This window comes from Chelonia mydas, chromosome 4, assembly GCF_015237465.2.
Source record: "Chelonia mydas isolate rCheMyd1 chromosome 4, rCheMyd1.pri.v2, whole genome shotgun sequence".
Lineage (NCBI taxonomy): Eukaryota > Metazoa > Chordata > Testudines > Cheloniidae > Chelonia > Chelonia mydas.
In genome coordinates, this window is record NC_057852.1 from 89,496,013 (window position 1) to 89,511,970 (window position 15,958).

Sequence of the window (15,958 nt, forward strand, 5' to 3'; positions counted from 1 at the left end):
GGCCCACTTATGGTGATTGTGGAATACTGCAAGTTTGGAAACTTGTCAACTTACTTAAGGAGCAAGAGAAGTGAATTTGTGCCATACAAGGTACAGTCTGCTGTCATCGTCAAAATTAAAAATAGAGGCTAAGGAGTGATGAAACTTTATTTTTAAAACTCTATTTATATTCTAAGTGGAAAGCTTGAGGATTATTGGGGATGTATCTTTGTATTAATATTAATTATGATAATCTTTAGCATTTACCATAGAAATTCAATATAGAAAAGGCATTACAGGTCGTCTAGTCAATCCCCATGCCCATACAATATAGTTAGTTTCTTATTCTAAGCTTTAAATGTGCAAAGAGGAGGCATCTACCATTTTTCTTGGCAGACTATTCTACAGTCTGCTGTATCTGCCAGGGAATTTTTCCTGATTATCAGCCCAATTTTTTCCCTTAATTTCAGCTCATTACTCTTAGTCAAACTAGCTTGTACCACCTTAAATCACTTCACTCCCTGCTTGTGTTTATACCCTTCTGTAAACTGCTATCACGTCCCCCTTGTTCATTGTTTAGCCAGGCTATCCATATAGAGCGCTTTTAATCTTTCCTCGTAAATCAGTTTCTCCAGCCAATTTATCGTTTCATCTTCAAAGCTTTCTCCAAAGATCTAACTAATCCTCCCTGCGCCTTTTTGAGATCCCTGCTTTAAGGATGGGAAAATGGAGCAGAGAAATGAAGGCCAGTGTCTAAATCTGGACCCCTATGTCAGTGGCCTGATTTTTCAAAAGGAGTTGGTGGTGTTCATCACCTTTGAGAATCAGGACACTTCTGGGGTACATGAATATATATGGCTTTAGATTTTCCACATAGAACATTTTTGCCTAGGAGATTTACCCAGAGCCCCAGCGGGAGCCAGTGTTAAGGGGATTAGAAACTCTGGAGAGGTGCCCTGCAGTTTGCAGGTCATATGTCTTTCTTCCTGCATGAGAGCCTCCTTTAACTGTATCACTTTCCTGAGGGTTTTTTTCTTGTATCCTTGGGGGCAGGGAAAGGAGAGTTTTACTGTTGGTGAGTGCAATCTACTGCTCCCTCTCTTGGGAGTTAGCAGGGTAAAGGGGATCAACAGGAATCTGTTGTGTCTGGTTATAGAGCAGGGACAGAGGAGGATGAAGTAAGGGGATGGGTTTTAAGAGGGCGTTGAATGTCATAGATTCATAGATATTAAGGTCAGAAGGGACCCTTACGATCATCTAGTCTGACCTCCTGCACAACGCAGGCCACAGAATCTCACCCACCCACTCCTGCGAAAAACCTCTCACCTATGTCTGAGCTATTGAAGTCCTCAAATCGTCGTTTAAAGACTTCAAGAAGCAGAGAATCCTCCAGCAAGTGACCCATGCCCCATGCTACAGAAGAAGGTGAAAAACCTCCAGGGCCTCTTCCAATCTGCCCTGAGGAAAATTCCTTCCCGACCCCAAATATGGCGATCAGCTAAGCCCTGAACATATGGGCAAGATTCACCAGCCAGATACCCAGGAAAGAATTCTGTGTAGTAACTCAGATCCCACCCCATCTAACATCCCGTCACAGGCCATTGGGCCTATTTACCATGAATATTTAAAGATCAATTAATTGCCAAAATCATGTTATCCCATCATACCATCTCCTCCATAAACTTATTGAGTTTAATCTTGAAGACAGATAGATCTTTTGCCCCCACCGTTTCCCTTGGAAGGCTATTCCAAAACTTCACTCCTCTGATGGTTAGAAACCTTCGTCTAATTTCAAGTCTAAACTTCCCAATCACCAGTTTATATCCATTTGTTCTTGTGTCCACAATGGTACTGAGCTTAAATAATTCCTCTCCCTCTCCGGCATTTATTCATCTGATATATTTATAGAGAGCAATCATATCTCCCCTCAACCTTCTTTTGGTTAGGCTAAACAAGCCAAGCTCCTTGAGTCTCCTTTCATAAGACATATTTTCCATTCCTCGGATCATCCGAGTAGCCCTTCTCTGTACCTGTTCCAGTTTGAATTCATCCTTCTTAAACATGGGAGACCAGAACTGCACACAGTGTTCCAGGTGAGGTCTCACCAGTGCCTTGTATAACGGTACTAAAACCTCCTTATCTCTACTGGAAATACCTTGCCTGATGCATCCCGAGACTGCATTAGCTTTTTTCACGGCCATATCACATTGGCGGCTCATAGTCATCCTATTATCAACCAATACTCCAAGGTCCTTCTCCTCCTCCGTTACTTCTAATTGATGCATCCCCAGCTTATAACTAAAATTCTTACACTTCTCACTATTAAATTTCATCCTATTACTATTACTCCATTTTACAAGGTCATCCAAATCTTCCTGTATGATATCCCGGTCTCTCTCTAAATTTGCAATACCTCCCAGCTTTGTATCATCCGCAAACTTTATTAGCACACTCCCACTTCTTGTGCCGAGGTCAGTAATAAAAAGATGAAATAAGATTGGTCCCAAAACTGAGGATCCCTGAGGAACTCCACTAGTAACCTCCCTCCAGCCTGACAGTTCACCTTTCAGTATGACCCGCTGTAGTCTCCCTGTTAACCAATTCCTTATCCACCTTTCAATTTTCATATTGATCCCCATCTTTTCCAATTTAACTAATAATTCCCCATGTGGCACCGTATCAAACGCCTTACTGAAATCTAGGTAAATTAGATCCACTGCGTTTCCTTTGTCTAAAAAATCTGTTACTTTCTCAAAGAAGAAGATCAGGTTGGTTTGGCACGATCTACCTTTTGTAAAACCATGTTGTATTTTGTCCCATTTACCAATGACCTCAATGTCCTTAACTACTTTCTCCTTCAAAATTTTTTCCAAGACCTTGCATACTACAGATGTCAAACTAACAGGCCTGTAGTTACCCGGTTCACTTTTTTCCCCTTTCTTAAAAATAGGAACTATGTTAGCAATTCTCCAATCAAACGGTACAACCCCTGAGTTTACAGATTCATTAAAAATTCTTGCTAATGAGCTTGCAATTTCATGTGCCAATTCCTTTAATATTCTTGGATGAAGATTATCTGGGCCCCCTGCTTTAATCCCATTAAGCTGTTCGAGTTTCGCTTCTACCTCAGATATGGTAATATCTACCTCCATATCCTCATTCCCATTTGTCATGCTACCATTATCCCTAAGATCCTCTTTAGCCTTATTAAAGACTGAGGCAAAGTATTTGTTTAGGTATTGGGCCATGCCTAGATTATCCTTGACCTCCACTCCATCCTCAGTGTTTAGCGGTCCCACTTCTTCTTTCTTTGTTTTCTTCTTATTTATATGGTTATAGAACCTTTTACTATTGGTTTTAATTCCCTTTGCAAGGTCCAACTCTACTTGACTTTTAGTCTGTCTCACTTTATCCCTGCATGTTCTGACCTCAATAAAGTAGCTTTCCTTGCTGATCCCTCCCATCTTCCCCTTCCGTTATGCTTTCTGCTTTTTCTTAATCACCTCTCTGAGATGCTTGCTCATCCAGCTTGGTCTACAACTCCTGCCTATGAATTTTTTCCCCTTTCTTGGGATGCAGGCTTCCAATAGCTTCTGCAGCTTTGACTTCAAGTAATCCCAGGCCTCCTCTGCCTTTAGATCCATAAGTTCTTCAGTCCAATCCACTTCCCTAACTGATTTCCTTAATTTTTGAAAGTCAGCCCTTTTGAAATCAAAAACCCTAGTTGCAGATTTATTTTTGTTAATCCTTCCATTCAGTTTGAACTGAATTAGCTCATGATCACTTGAACCAAGATTGTCCCCTACAACCATTTCTTCTATGAGGTCCTCACTACTCACCAAAACCAAATCTAAAATGGCATCTCCTCTAGTCGGTTCAGCAACTACTTGATGAAGGAATCCATCAGCTATCGCATCTAGGAAAATCTGAGCCCTATTATTACTAGCACTCTTCCTCCAGTCTATATCTGGGCAGTTAGTCTCCCATGATCACGCAGTTTCCATTAGTATTTACTTAATTAAAAACATTAATGAGGGCTCTGTCCATATCCAAATGAGATCCCGGCGATCTATAGCACACCCCAAGCACTATCCCAGGGGAGGCTCTAGTAGTTTTCTTCCTCAATGTAATTTTTGCCCAGACGGACTCTGTCTTATCCATTCCATCACTTCTCATTTCTTTACGTTCTACCTCATCATTGATATACAATGCTACTCCAGATAAGCAATGGGGATTATGGGGATGGGAATCCGTGAGGATGGAAAGCAGTGTTGTTTGGCAAGAATATAGCAAAAGTGAAGCAGGAGAGACTGGATTTGTAGAGGCGGGAGTCTGCATGGGGTTAGGCCTATCTCCAGAGGCATTTGGTGGCATAAGAGCAGAAGCAGGTAAATGAGATGGGTGGGTTTGTGGGGGTGGGATGGACTTTGCAGTGGGAGAAGAAGCAAAGGAATGAATAGTGGCATGAGTGGAGGGATCCAGTAACAGAGTGAAGGGGAAGTCACCTGACAACATGCTAGTTCAGCAAGCGACAGAATGTAGTAGCACCTGCTTATAAGTGCTGCTGACTGACATATGAAGGTGGAGGGCTGCTGCACCCCCATGGAGGGGGCCACAAGCAGGTTAAGTGCCTCCTCCATGCCTTCTCTCCCCCTCTGATGCTCAGTGACTTCCCTGATTTATACACTGTGCAATATCACTTCTGCCTCGGAAACACTCTGATTATTTTTCCTTTCTAGACTAAAAATGCCAGATTTAGGCAGGGGAAAGAAAACTACGCTGGTGAAATCTCAGCGGACTTGAAGCGACGCTTAGATAGCATCACAAGCAGCCAGAGCTCGACGAGCTCGGGATTTGTGGAGGAGAGATCCCTCAGTGACGTAGAGGAAGAAGAAGGTAGGATTTGTGCTCACTTAGTTTTGGGCCATTTGTCATTGGTAGGGGCTGCCTTAGGGCTCAGCACTTTGATCAGGCTCTTCTGGAGGGAGGCCACAGTTCAACTATATGTAGACTTGGCAGAATTCAACTTTATTTGATGTATAATTTCAAGGAAATTAGGGTTTATTTTAAAAGTTTTTAAAAGTTTTGCACAGTCATGGGACATGACATTGCACAGACATTGAGATTCAAAAAGTTAAGCTGCATAAGCCTTAAAACACGAGTTGTCAAAACATACAAAGTAAATATCTTTAAATCAAACCCTAATAAATTCTCAGGTAGCATTTGCTTACTTTGCCTAGCTGTACATTTCTATTATCATTGATACAAATATGGTTTTGTTGGGTTTTGTGTGTATGGTAAAATCAGTGTTTACTGATCCTTCCAAGCCTAACTATACAGTAGCGGGATTGGAGTTATAATCAGATCATTCTATCCAGTATAGCAGTTCCTACTCAGCAAATATCCTAATGATGTCATGACTGAGCAAGGACTGGGCCATTAGCAGGTGTGGTTATGGACCTTACCGCTCCAGTTTGCTAGAGTGTGAGATTAAATGTCTCCCTCCTTCAAGTAACAATTTTTCTATGATCCACAAACCTTTGTACTTTCTTCCCTAATGGGGGCGGAATGAGAACTCCCTTCAGTTCCACTCTTAGCTCATCCACTGGGATTGCTGCAAGACTTTCCTTTCACTAGGTACTACATGAGCTGATTTTTGCAGCTCTCCCAGCTCTTGTAAACTCTGGAAACAAATAATCAAGCCTGAGATTTGAACATGGTTCTCTCGTACAGTAATGTAAAGTGCTGACTACTGGTTACGGGATTTGACAATGTATTTTAAATAAGAAACATCCGTAAGTGAAATCTGAAATAGAGAACATGTTTGATTGTTGTCATCTTGCTCCTTGCAGCAGCTTCTGAAGACCTTTGCAAGAACCCTCTGAGCATGGAGGACCTTATCTGTTATAGCTTCCAGGTGGCCAGGGGGATGGAGTTCTTGGCTTCACGCAAAGTAAGAATCTTTTCAGGGAAATGGCATTTTTCATATGGTTAACCATTGTAGAAAATGATGCTACAGGTTCATAGAAGGAAGCGATAGGTTTTTCATTGGACTGGCAACCATCCACAACATTTTCTGATTGCTCCAAAAAATGTCGGCGCCATTAATATGACAAAATGAAACAGCCCATATGAGGTGCTTTGATTGACATGAATGTTAGCAATTTGTATAAGGTTCATTGTTCTCTGATTCATAAAAGAATGATAAAGTGACTGGAGGGAATGACATCTGAGGAAAGATTAAAAGGAATGAGGGACCAATTCCTGATAAGAAGAGCCACGTTAGAATAAAAAGGCTTTGCTCTGAAGAAATTGCTCTGTAGGGCAATGGGAAGGATAGAAACCCCTGTTCATGACACTGCACAGAGACGTTGTAGACTAAGAGATGCATGTTTGTGGGCACTGTGAATCTCCCCTTGATGGATCTCCGCCTGACCTGCTAACACAAAAAAAACACCACATTTCCCCTGCATTTCAGCCCTGAGCAGATGCCCCATCAGGATTTGATCCTAACTTTGTATAACTGGGCCAAACAATAGCTAATCATTCGCAAATATTCTGAAGGCTGTAAACACCAAAAGGAAAGAGGAATTATTAATGATGGCACAGGGCATAAAAACAAGGAATACTAGGTAATATGCAAAAGGCAAAATTAGGCTGGATATATGACCAATGGTGGTATCTGTTAGAATGTAGAATAGTCTCCCATGGAAAGATTGGAGAGTCCCTTTGTTTTAGTCATTTAGAAGGGCATTTGTCAAGGCCTGAAAAATATATAAGAACAATCCTGCATGTGTAACCTACCGGTCAGGTAAGGTGTTTGTTATGTCCCCCTCTGTGCCTGATCTACAGAGCATGAGCTTTGGTTACAGACCCCAGCTCCAGAGCCTGTAGGTCAAGCTGTAGAGAGGCCTGTGAGTTTAACTATAGAAGTCCCTGGTGCATTGGCCATGATGGCGGCTATCATACCGGCAGAGATAGAGAGATGTACTTTTCCATCTTTAATTGTTTCCAGCAGAGAATAATCTCAACATTGGGCCTGTCATATGACATTTTTCACCATTTCAAGTATATTAAAAAGGGTGAAGTGTCATAGATGCGATGGGGAATGTGGATTTGAATATAACCAAAGTAAATCTGTGGTAATCAGATCCTAACCTGTTTTGCATCAGTTTCCTGGGATAATTAATTGGCTAACCTCAAGGGCCATGGCTGTTTATTGGTTAAACAGATGTGTGTTTGGACTTGGCTCAGAAAGACTTTTGTTTTCAGGTCAGTTACAATCATCAAAAAAGCCACTTAAAAATCAGTAACTCTGTTGACGTTGGGATTTATTTTACTTAATAGGATTTACAAAATATCTGGCCTCTGAGAGTGAGGTCAGCACAGATGTGAAATAGATCAACTCTCTGAGCAGAGAGTTCAACAACAGCCAACCTATAAACTTGTTTTCTTCCCTTTGCAGTGCATTCATAGGGACCTGGCTGCTCGTAATATCCTCTTATCACAGAATAACGTGGTCAAAATCTGTGATTTTGGCTTGGCACGAGACATCTACAAAGACCCAGATTATGTCAGGAAAGGAGATGTAAGTTTTGGAGAATAAATGTTGGAGACCTTTAATTTGAATTAACTATTCTATTTTAACACGTTGTTTTTGGAAACAGTGTTCTCTTTTTCCTGTCTCTTACTAAAGTTTAATTATTTTTTTACACTGCTTTCAGGCCAGATTACCCCTAAAATGGATGGCACCAGAAACCATTTTTGACAGAGTATATACCATTCAGAGTGACGTATGGTCCTTCGGCATTCTGCTATGGGAGATATTTTCATTAGGTAAGTCACTTTTATTTGCTACTGAACCTCTAACTTTAACGATAGAGCTGGTTGAAAAAACAGTGAAATTTTTTTTGAAAGTTTTGACTTTGCATGCAAATTGGGTAATTGCACATGCAAACATCTCTAATTGCCTGACTTGTTCATATAATAGCAGTTATTGCATGTACAAATCATTTGGTTGAAAATCAGGCCCAGAATTTTAAGTGTCTTCTTAAAAAAAGGTTATCATTTTAGGAGCTTCGCCATATCCTGGTGTAAAAATTGATGAGGAGTTTTGTAGAAGACTGAAAGAAGGAACAAGGATGAGAGCACCAGACTATACAACACCAGAAATGTAGGAACTTACAAATATGCTTTATGGTAATAGCAATCATCTGTGTAGGTAGAATATGCCCTCCTCATTGCCCTGATATTGTCGTGGTTTTATCCCACTAGATATCAGACGATGCTGGACTGCTGGCATGGAGAACCTAAGCAAAGACCTACTTTTTCTGAATTAGTGGAGCACCTGGGAAACTTACTGCAAGCCAATGTTCGTCAGGTATGTGAAATATAGATATTGTACCAATGCTACAATATTCTGCAGTGGTGCCTTGTTGGGCCATTGTTATACCACATCACCTTGGGGAGTTGAGGCAGATGGCTGAATAGGATGGCCCAGGTCTCAGAGATTTGTGATAATAACAAAACCTGGCCCATGTCTACCCCTCCCTCCCAGCAAGGCTTCCCACTGCCCCCTCAGATTGTCCATATGGATAGCTTTGGGGTTAGTCCAGGGAGCCAGCTGTATCCTGTACACCACTTCATTTGTCCCACTTCCCACTGACTGCTTGGTAACTACACAAATGCCAGTGGTAAGGCCATTACCCCAGAATTCAGGGCACCTGGGTTCAGTGTCCTCTTCTGCTACAGACTTCCTGTGGGACCCTAAGCAAGTCAGTTAGTTTCTCTGACTCAGTTCCCCATTTGTAAAATGGGGGTAGTAGCACTTCCCTACCACTCAGAGATGTTGGGAGGAGAAATATATTAAAGACTGTGAGGTGTTCAGATACTGTGATAATGGGACCATATAAGTAACTAATTGATCTTTAAATATTCATGGTAAATAGGCCCAATGCCCTGTGATGGGATGTTAGATGGGGTGGGATCTGAGTTACTACAGAGAATTCTTTCCTGGGTATCTGGCTGGTGAATCTTGCCCATATGCTCAGGGTTCAGCTGATCACCATATTTGCGGTCAGGAAGGAATTTTCCTCCAGGGCAGATTGGAAGAGGCCCTGGAGGTTTTTTGCCTTCCTCTGTAGCATGGGGCACGGGTCACTTGCTGGAGGATTCTCTGCACCTTGAAGTCTTTAAACCATGATTTGAGGACTTCAATAGCACAGATATAGGTGTGAGATTTTTCGCAGGCGTGGGTGGGTGAGATTCTGTGGCCTGCATTGTGCAGGAGGTCAGACTAGATGATCATAGTGGTCCCTTCTGACCTTAATATCTATGAGTCTATGAGGTCCAGGGTGGAATTTCTGGTCAAAATCAGAGAGAAAGAGGAACCACGACCACCCTTCCTCAATAACCAATGGCTCAGTGGTTTGGGCATGCACCTGGGAACCTAAGAGTTTTATTGGCTATTCTGGGCAGGTGCTATGAATCTATGAAACTAAAATAGATAAACAGACACTCATTTCTTTGGATTTCCTGCCACTTGCCTTGTGTGTGTGTGTATTTATATATTTATAAATTCAACTGAGAAATCACGAAAGAAAAGATCATTATAATCGTCTAGGCCAATTTATTTTAAAAGAATATAATCATTTGTAACTGCACATAATTGGTTTATCTTCTGTACTTTAATGAATTATACATTCCTTGTCAAAATAATTTGTCACCATACATCAATGAGGAGACTTCAGCAACTAGAAATTCAGCAACTAGAAATTATCTGTGACTATATTATTATCTGACGTGTACACTATCTATAAAATTCATTTTAAAAAATCCTCATTGTTACTTATATCATTTTAGACTATTTAACACTGAAATAGTTTTATCTTTTTGTTATCTCCGCTTATTGTTCACCTTTTGCATTTCACTCAGATTGGATAATTCTTATAGACTGGTCGGTTTCACTTTCCAGTTCTCATGCTCTAGAACAGTGGTTCTCAACCAGGGGTCCAAGGCCCCCTGAGGGACTGTGGGCAGGTTTCAGGGGCTCCGCCAAGCATGGCCAGCGTTAGACTCGCTAGGGCCCTGGGCAGAAAGCCAGATCACGATAAGAAGCTTACAGTTGTAACTGAAATAAAAAATTAAAAAGTAAACGTTTGATTGCTTACTCAGATATGTAAAACCATTAGAAGGTCTACATTTTGGTCTAAAACTCTTTGACAATGTCCCTTTAAGTTCAAACCTTTTGATGTATGCTCCAGCAAATATAATATACTGTTTATAGTCAAATAAAGCAGCCCACAATAGCTTTAACTTTTATTGTAAGAGTTCTTATTTACAATGCGTATATATATTTTACTCTGACTTTTTTCACTGTATTCTACAGGATGGTAAAGATTACATTGTCCTTCCTCTAATGGTATCATTGAACATGGATGAGGATTCTGGACTCTCTTTGCCAACCTCACCTGTTTCCTGTATGGCGGAAGAGGAAGTCTGCGATCCTAAATTCCATTATGACAACACAGCAGGAATTAGGTATTTTATATGGTGAACATCCCACTGTGGCCTCTAGGCAGTTGTGTTCAGGTTGGGGGAGGAAAAATGGAAGGAAGAGATTTCAGCTGCTGTGGTCCATATTTAACTCTGTTCATAGGGATAAGAATAAAGCCATAGAGTCTCTGTAGGAGGATCTGCAAAACACTAGTTTCTTAGCTTCTGAAACACCTGCATAACCTCCCTTTTCCCCTGCCACCCTTTAAAGAGTTCAGTCTCTCGTCCAAAAGTGCTGTGCTAGTATTGTTAGCTAGCCCTTAGAAAATGTCTAGTCATTCTTTTCTGGTCTGTTCATATTCTTGTAACACACCCTGGTGTGGTAAGGATGATAGACCTAGTGGTGGGTTCATTAACAAAAGCCTATCTTTACACAAGTCTCCTGATATTTCTACACAGAAAATGAGCACATTGTTGGTGGGTCATGAACTGATGGCTAATGGAAGTTTAGTTAAATGGCACTGTTACTGATTATACTTATTTATTATGTATTACTTGTGTTCTGGTATCACCTAGGGGCCCGAGTCACGGATCAGGGTTCTGTTGTGGTAGGCAATGTAAAAACATGTACCAAATAGATGTTCCCTGTTGCAGAGAGTGTGCAATCTTATCCAACAGTGTACAGTGAAGGCTTACTTAAGACCAAACTCCAGAACCCGCACCTAGCTTGTGCATATGGGCTTAAGGAAGGGCTTATCTATATAAGTTGTGGGGGAGGAAGGAATTTTCTCACCTAGGCGTATCTGTGGTTCCTACTGCAGCTTCAAGAGTTCAGGATGCCAGGGATGGTTGCCAGTGTCTTTCTGCTGCCTCAGAAGAAGCAGGGGTGACTTGGAGGGGTTTGTTGCAAGAGACAAGAGCAGAGATAGAATCCACTGAAGAATTTCATATAAGAACGAGAAAGTCCCTTCAGACCACTCTGCCCCAGTTTAATTATTGCAGGGGTACTGATCCTGCATCCATGAAAGTCAATGACAAAGCTTCCATTAACTTTGTTGGTGCAGAATCAAGCCCTATCCTCCTTTAGTATAGGGCTAGGGAAAATAATAGATAGGAACAGTGCACTTAGGGCTTCCGTTGAAATCAAGGTACTATAACTAAACACCTAAATACCATGTTTTAATAGTGTGATGGTCGATAATATTTACATTTAAAAGATGAAAACATTTGATATAATTGAAAGCATTGCTCTCGTTTTCCATTTGTAACACTTCCTATATGGCTTTCCCAACCCACTCTTCCTGTTATTCTGTAATGACTAAAAGGAAAAAAACCAACATTGGTAATATATGTTTTAAAGGGGCCTTCTGCATTTTTTTAGTCTGTTCTGATGAAACAGCAGTGGGAGTGCTGCCCTAAGAGGCGGAGAGCGGGGAATATGAAATGTGACTTTGAATAGATTTATTTTTATGTTCCTGGAGCTGGAAGCATTTTGCAGCCAACAAAGCAGACTAGGATCTCACTGTAGCATACTGAGATGCCTTTTGTCCCATTGACTCCCCCTCTTCCAGAAGTAAAGTTGGTGTGGTCCCTTCTTAGGTCAGAGCCAGTATTGCTGCAGCTCTTGTATTAGTTTTAGGTAGGCTAGCTTGGAAACAAGGTACATTTCATTACACTTATGTAGAGAGGGAACTCTGAGGTTGCTGCTGATTTGGGCATCTGTGTCCTCCGTGATAGGCCACTGCTGTTTTCTTTGTCACTGGGTTACTGAACTCCCTCCTGCTTGGCGTGCTTCTTTTGGAGAAGAGTCTTCAAGAAAGGGAGATGTTGAACACGTAGCCCCAACTCCCACATTTTAACAGGAGACAGTTTGCTCTGTCTGCTGTAGGTGACTCAGGTCCAGCTTGGAGTCTCAGAAGTACAGCCCAAAGAAAGAGACATACAATTGTGGTCCAAGCTTCTCTGTTCGTTAGACTTTTATGTGGAGTTTGCAGGAAATGAAACTTGCAGCATCACTCAGAAAAGGAGTTGGTTGTTTTTTAAAAGGTGTTCCTTAGGATTTGCTTGGGGATCAAGGTTTTAGCAGCCGCAGGTCAGAAACATGCCACTTTCTAGCCAGTTTCCCCTTTTCAGTTGAGGTTTGCATAATATGTTTTGACAAATGATTAACTTTGTTGTTGAAAGATAAAGGAGTCTGATATCATCTGTGTCATTTTCACCCAAAAGACGGCTCATGAAAACAAACCCATTCTTCTCTTTACAGTCCGTACCGACAAGGTAGTAAAAGAAAAAGCCGACCTGTGAGTGTGAAAACATTTGAAGATGTGCCCTTAGTACCTGCTGTAAAAGTTGTTCAAGATGTAAGTCTGTCTTTTGTTACATCCCTTCATATTCCTTGTGTTGCTTTTCCATTTTTGTGTGTGTTTCCATCTGATCAATTTCCGGCCTCTCTTTGGCTCTTTAAAGGACAATCAGACAGACAGTGGGATGGTTCTTGCATCTGAAGAGCTGAAGACACTGGAAGACAGAGCTCAGCAAGTGACAGTTCCCTTTAGGTAAGGGGCAGCCAGCAAATATGATGGAATAAGACTATCCAGTTTACAGAAGATGCTTAGGCTATGAGTTGTCTCAAAAGACAGACTCTTCTCTGAATGGCCTTCGTGTGCCATATAAAATATAGAAAATAAACCACTGCACGCCCGGTTGTCTGTGTCTTGTAACAAGTCCCAGGTCTCCTAGGACGTTGTAGCTGTCACTGTGCTGTACACCACAGCTATTCAGAACTTCAAGCAGCAGCACAGAGAGAAGGTGTGCTATTTTCTCCACCTTTACCCTACCAACTAGAGAATACTGGCCCAATGGCACACATTTGAGTGGTTCTGATTCTAGCCTGTTCATAACAGTATTGTGGGTTTCTCTATTTAAAAGCAGACCCATGATTTTCAAAGAGCTGGAAGGACATAAGGGGTAAATTTCAGCACATTGTACGGGATTTTAGTTCTCAGACTCAGCTAAAAGTCAGTGGGATTCACACAGCTAAAGCCTCACCTACTCCTGTGAAAACCCCTCTGAGGGTCTTATTTTTCTAGGACAACTTCATTCCAAGCAAAGGTTCACTGTAATTACAATTGCAACCTCACACTGCAATGCACGGACACATTTCCAAGCTTTCATTCCACTTCACTCTCAGAGGCCGCAGTTTATATCCCACAGTCAGCCTGTACTGCCATAAGAATGCTCCCTGTACAGGATGCATATTACGTGTCATAGAGGAGTGAAGGGGAAAACCATCTCTCCTATAATCCGGTGCAAGTTTGAAAAAGCTTTTATATCAGCGTACAAGCCACCCTTGCTAACAACAACTCTGCTCTGCTTCATGCTGGTTTTGGAGAAGAGCGGTTTGTACAAGTTGATGTGCCTAATGATGGCCTCCAAAGGAAACTCTCAGAAGTTATTTCAACGTTGTTTCTATTTCTCTTGCAGTGTGCTGGTGCCCAGTAAAAGTAACGAATCTGTGATGTCTGAAGCCTCAAACCAGACGAGTGGCTACCAGTCAGGATATCATTCTGATGACATGGACACCACAGTTTACTCTAGTGAAGAAACAGAACTATTGAGCACCAGAGAGGACACACCTCAAACCTGCTGCACACAGACACTTACCTACGACACTGGTGTTCCACTCAGCTCGCCTACTGTTTAGAACAAAACAAACAACAGGAAATCATATGGAACGTTCCTGTATTTCTTAGACTGGTTGTATTCACGGCTTATGCACAGGACACCCGCTTTCACAAGAAGGACACGAGTATCACGTAGCAAATTGCGCAGTGATGAGCCACAAGACGCTTCTTCAAGAGACATCAGTTGCTCATGATAAGTTGCTGTCACTGCCGTGAACATATGTATTTTGTTTCTCTGATTACAAAGTCGGGTTGTGGACTTTGAGACCTAAATGAAACACATGTTGACACTAAGTGTCTGTCCAGTGGTGTAAAGACTACAGGCATTGGTATAGCATTCAGCAGGGCGCTTTGTGCTTCCAGTTGTACGAAATAAAGCTCCAGCCATGCCTTTTGTTTCTCCTGGCGGCTGGGCTCCAGGAAGAAAATATCACTGTGTTGGTTTCTTGTTTCAGAATGATTTTTTGCTGAGACCCATACAAAAAAAAACCCAAAAACCTTCCGATTTAAGGTCTGTGTCTAATTGAAGGTTTCTGACTAAATATAGACTGAATTAAACAAAGACAAGGTTGATGGGTGCTCTCCTTGACGGAAAACACATTTGCCTTGGTAAGACCTGATGAGCTATATTTCTTTGGGTAAGAGTTTCCCAGTGAAGTCAGTGAATTTGGGCCTGATCCAACAACCGCCTAAAGTATATGCAAATAATTCTCATGGACTTTAATAGACAATGGATCAGGCCCTGGAACAAGTAGAAATGAAAGTAGAAGTTACCTAAGGCTCATAGCGATCTATAACTTATTTTTAAACTCTTTTTCCTCCCATAGAAGGCCAAATTCTGTGCTGGTACAAACTGACACAGCTCCAATGTACAGCAGTAGAGAATTTGCCCCATAAACTCTTGAGTATCAATTACTTATTACATGGCAGCTCAAACTTCTAGGAGTGGTGATTTTTCAATTTAATTAATTGTTGGACAGGCTTTTAACTGTGTTCTTGTAGCCCAGAGCTGTAACGATAACACTGTATATGTACAAGATTTTTAAAATGTACAGCTATTTCTACTGAGTTTCTTTATGTATTTTATTTTTTTTAAGGGTTTTTGTACTATAAAGTCAAATGCTGGGAACCACGAGTATAAGGCAAATATGGCACATATAATATTTATAGCCTGTTTATGTAGAAATAAATATAATATATTAAAATATAAATATATATTATATATATATATACTGAACATTGTACTATTCACATTTTGTATCAGTGTTTTGTAGCGTTACAAGGGTCACAACGTTTTTTATAATACCGGAAGTATCTCACTTTATTAAAAGGGATTGGAAAATATAAAAGACAAGGGGACTTTGAGTAGATCTCTTTTCTCCTCTTCTCCTCATGTTCTTATACTCTGCCCGTCACCACACTCGCTGAATGCTGTTAGTTCTACTACTGAAGAGCAAATCATGGGGAAACAAAAACAGGAAGCTTACTTGTGTTTTACTACAAGTAAACAAAATATACCTTTATCTATGTGTCCTACCATTTATATTGTGCACCACTATTGTGTATAAATGTTTGAGTGCATACTGCTGCTAGTAAAACATTGGCTATGCTAATAACTAGAAAAACAATAGCGTTCAATGGAATTGTCAGTGGAACAGAATATTAGCACCTACGGAGTCTTCTGAGAAAGTGTTTTCTTGCATTGGGAGGGGAAATAGAAGTCTAAGCAGACAAATTAATGTCCCATATAAATGCTGTTTGTAATAAACTGCATTTTCATGCAAGGCATTTTGCAGCTTGCC

The 15,958-nt window shown here is 41.1% G+C and overlaps 1 protein-coding gene across 2 annotated transcripts in view; it reads left to right on the top strand.

The window, feature by feature from the left end:
- Positions 1-15,500, top strand: part of KDR (kinase insert domain receptor) — a 42,167-nt gene extending 26,667 nt beyond the window's left edge. Inside the window, exons 20-30 of one of the 2 annotated variants that reach the window (XM_037897765.2) lie at positions 2-90; positions 4,719-4,875; positions 5,832-5,932; positions 7,445-7,567; positions 7,704-7,815; positions 8,053-8,152; positions 8,254-8,359; positions 10,367-10,518; positions 12,737-12,833; positions 12,940-13,028; positions 13,957-15,500. In XM_037897765.2, the coding sequence (XP_037753693.1) occupies positions 2-90; positions 4,719-4,875; positions 5,832-5,932; positions 7,445-7,567; positions 7,704-7,815; positions 8,053-8,152; positions 8,254-8,359; positions 10,367-10,518; positions 12,737-12,833; positions 12,940-13,028; positions 13,957-14,176 (1,346 nt within the window). In that variant the 3' untranslated portion in view covers positions 14,177-15,500. The remainder of the gene's footprint in view (position 1; positions 91-4,718; positions 4,876-5,831; positions 5,933-7,444; positions 7,568-7,703; positions 7,816-8,052; positions 8,153-8,253; positions 8,360-10,366; positions 10,519-12,736; positions 12,834-12,939; positions 13,029-13,956) is intronic. The other variant, XM_037897766.2, reaches the window with a different exon arrangement.
- The last annotated feature ends 458 nt before the right edge of the window (positions 15,501-15,958 follow it).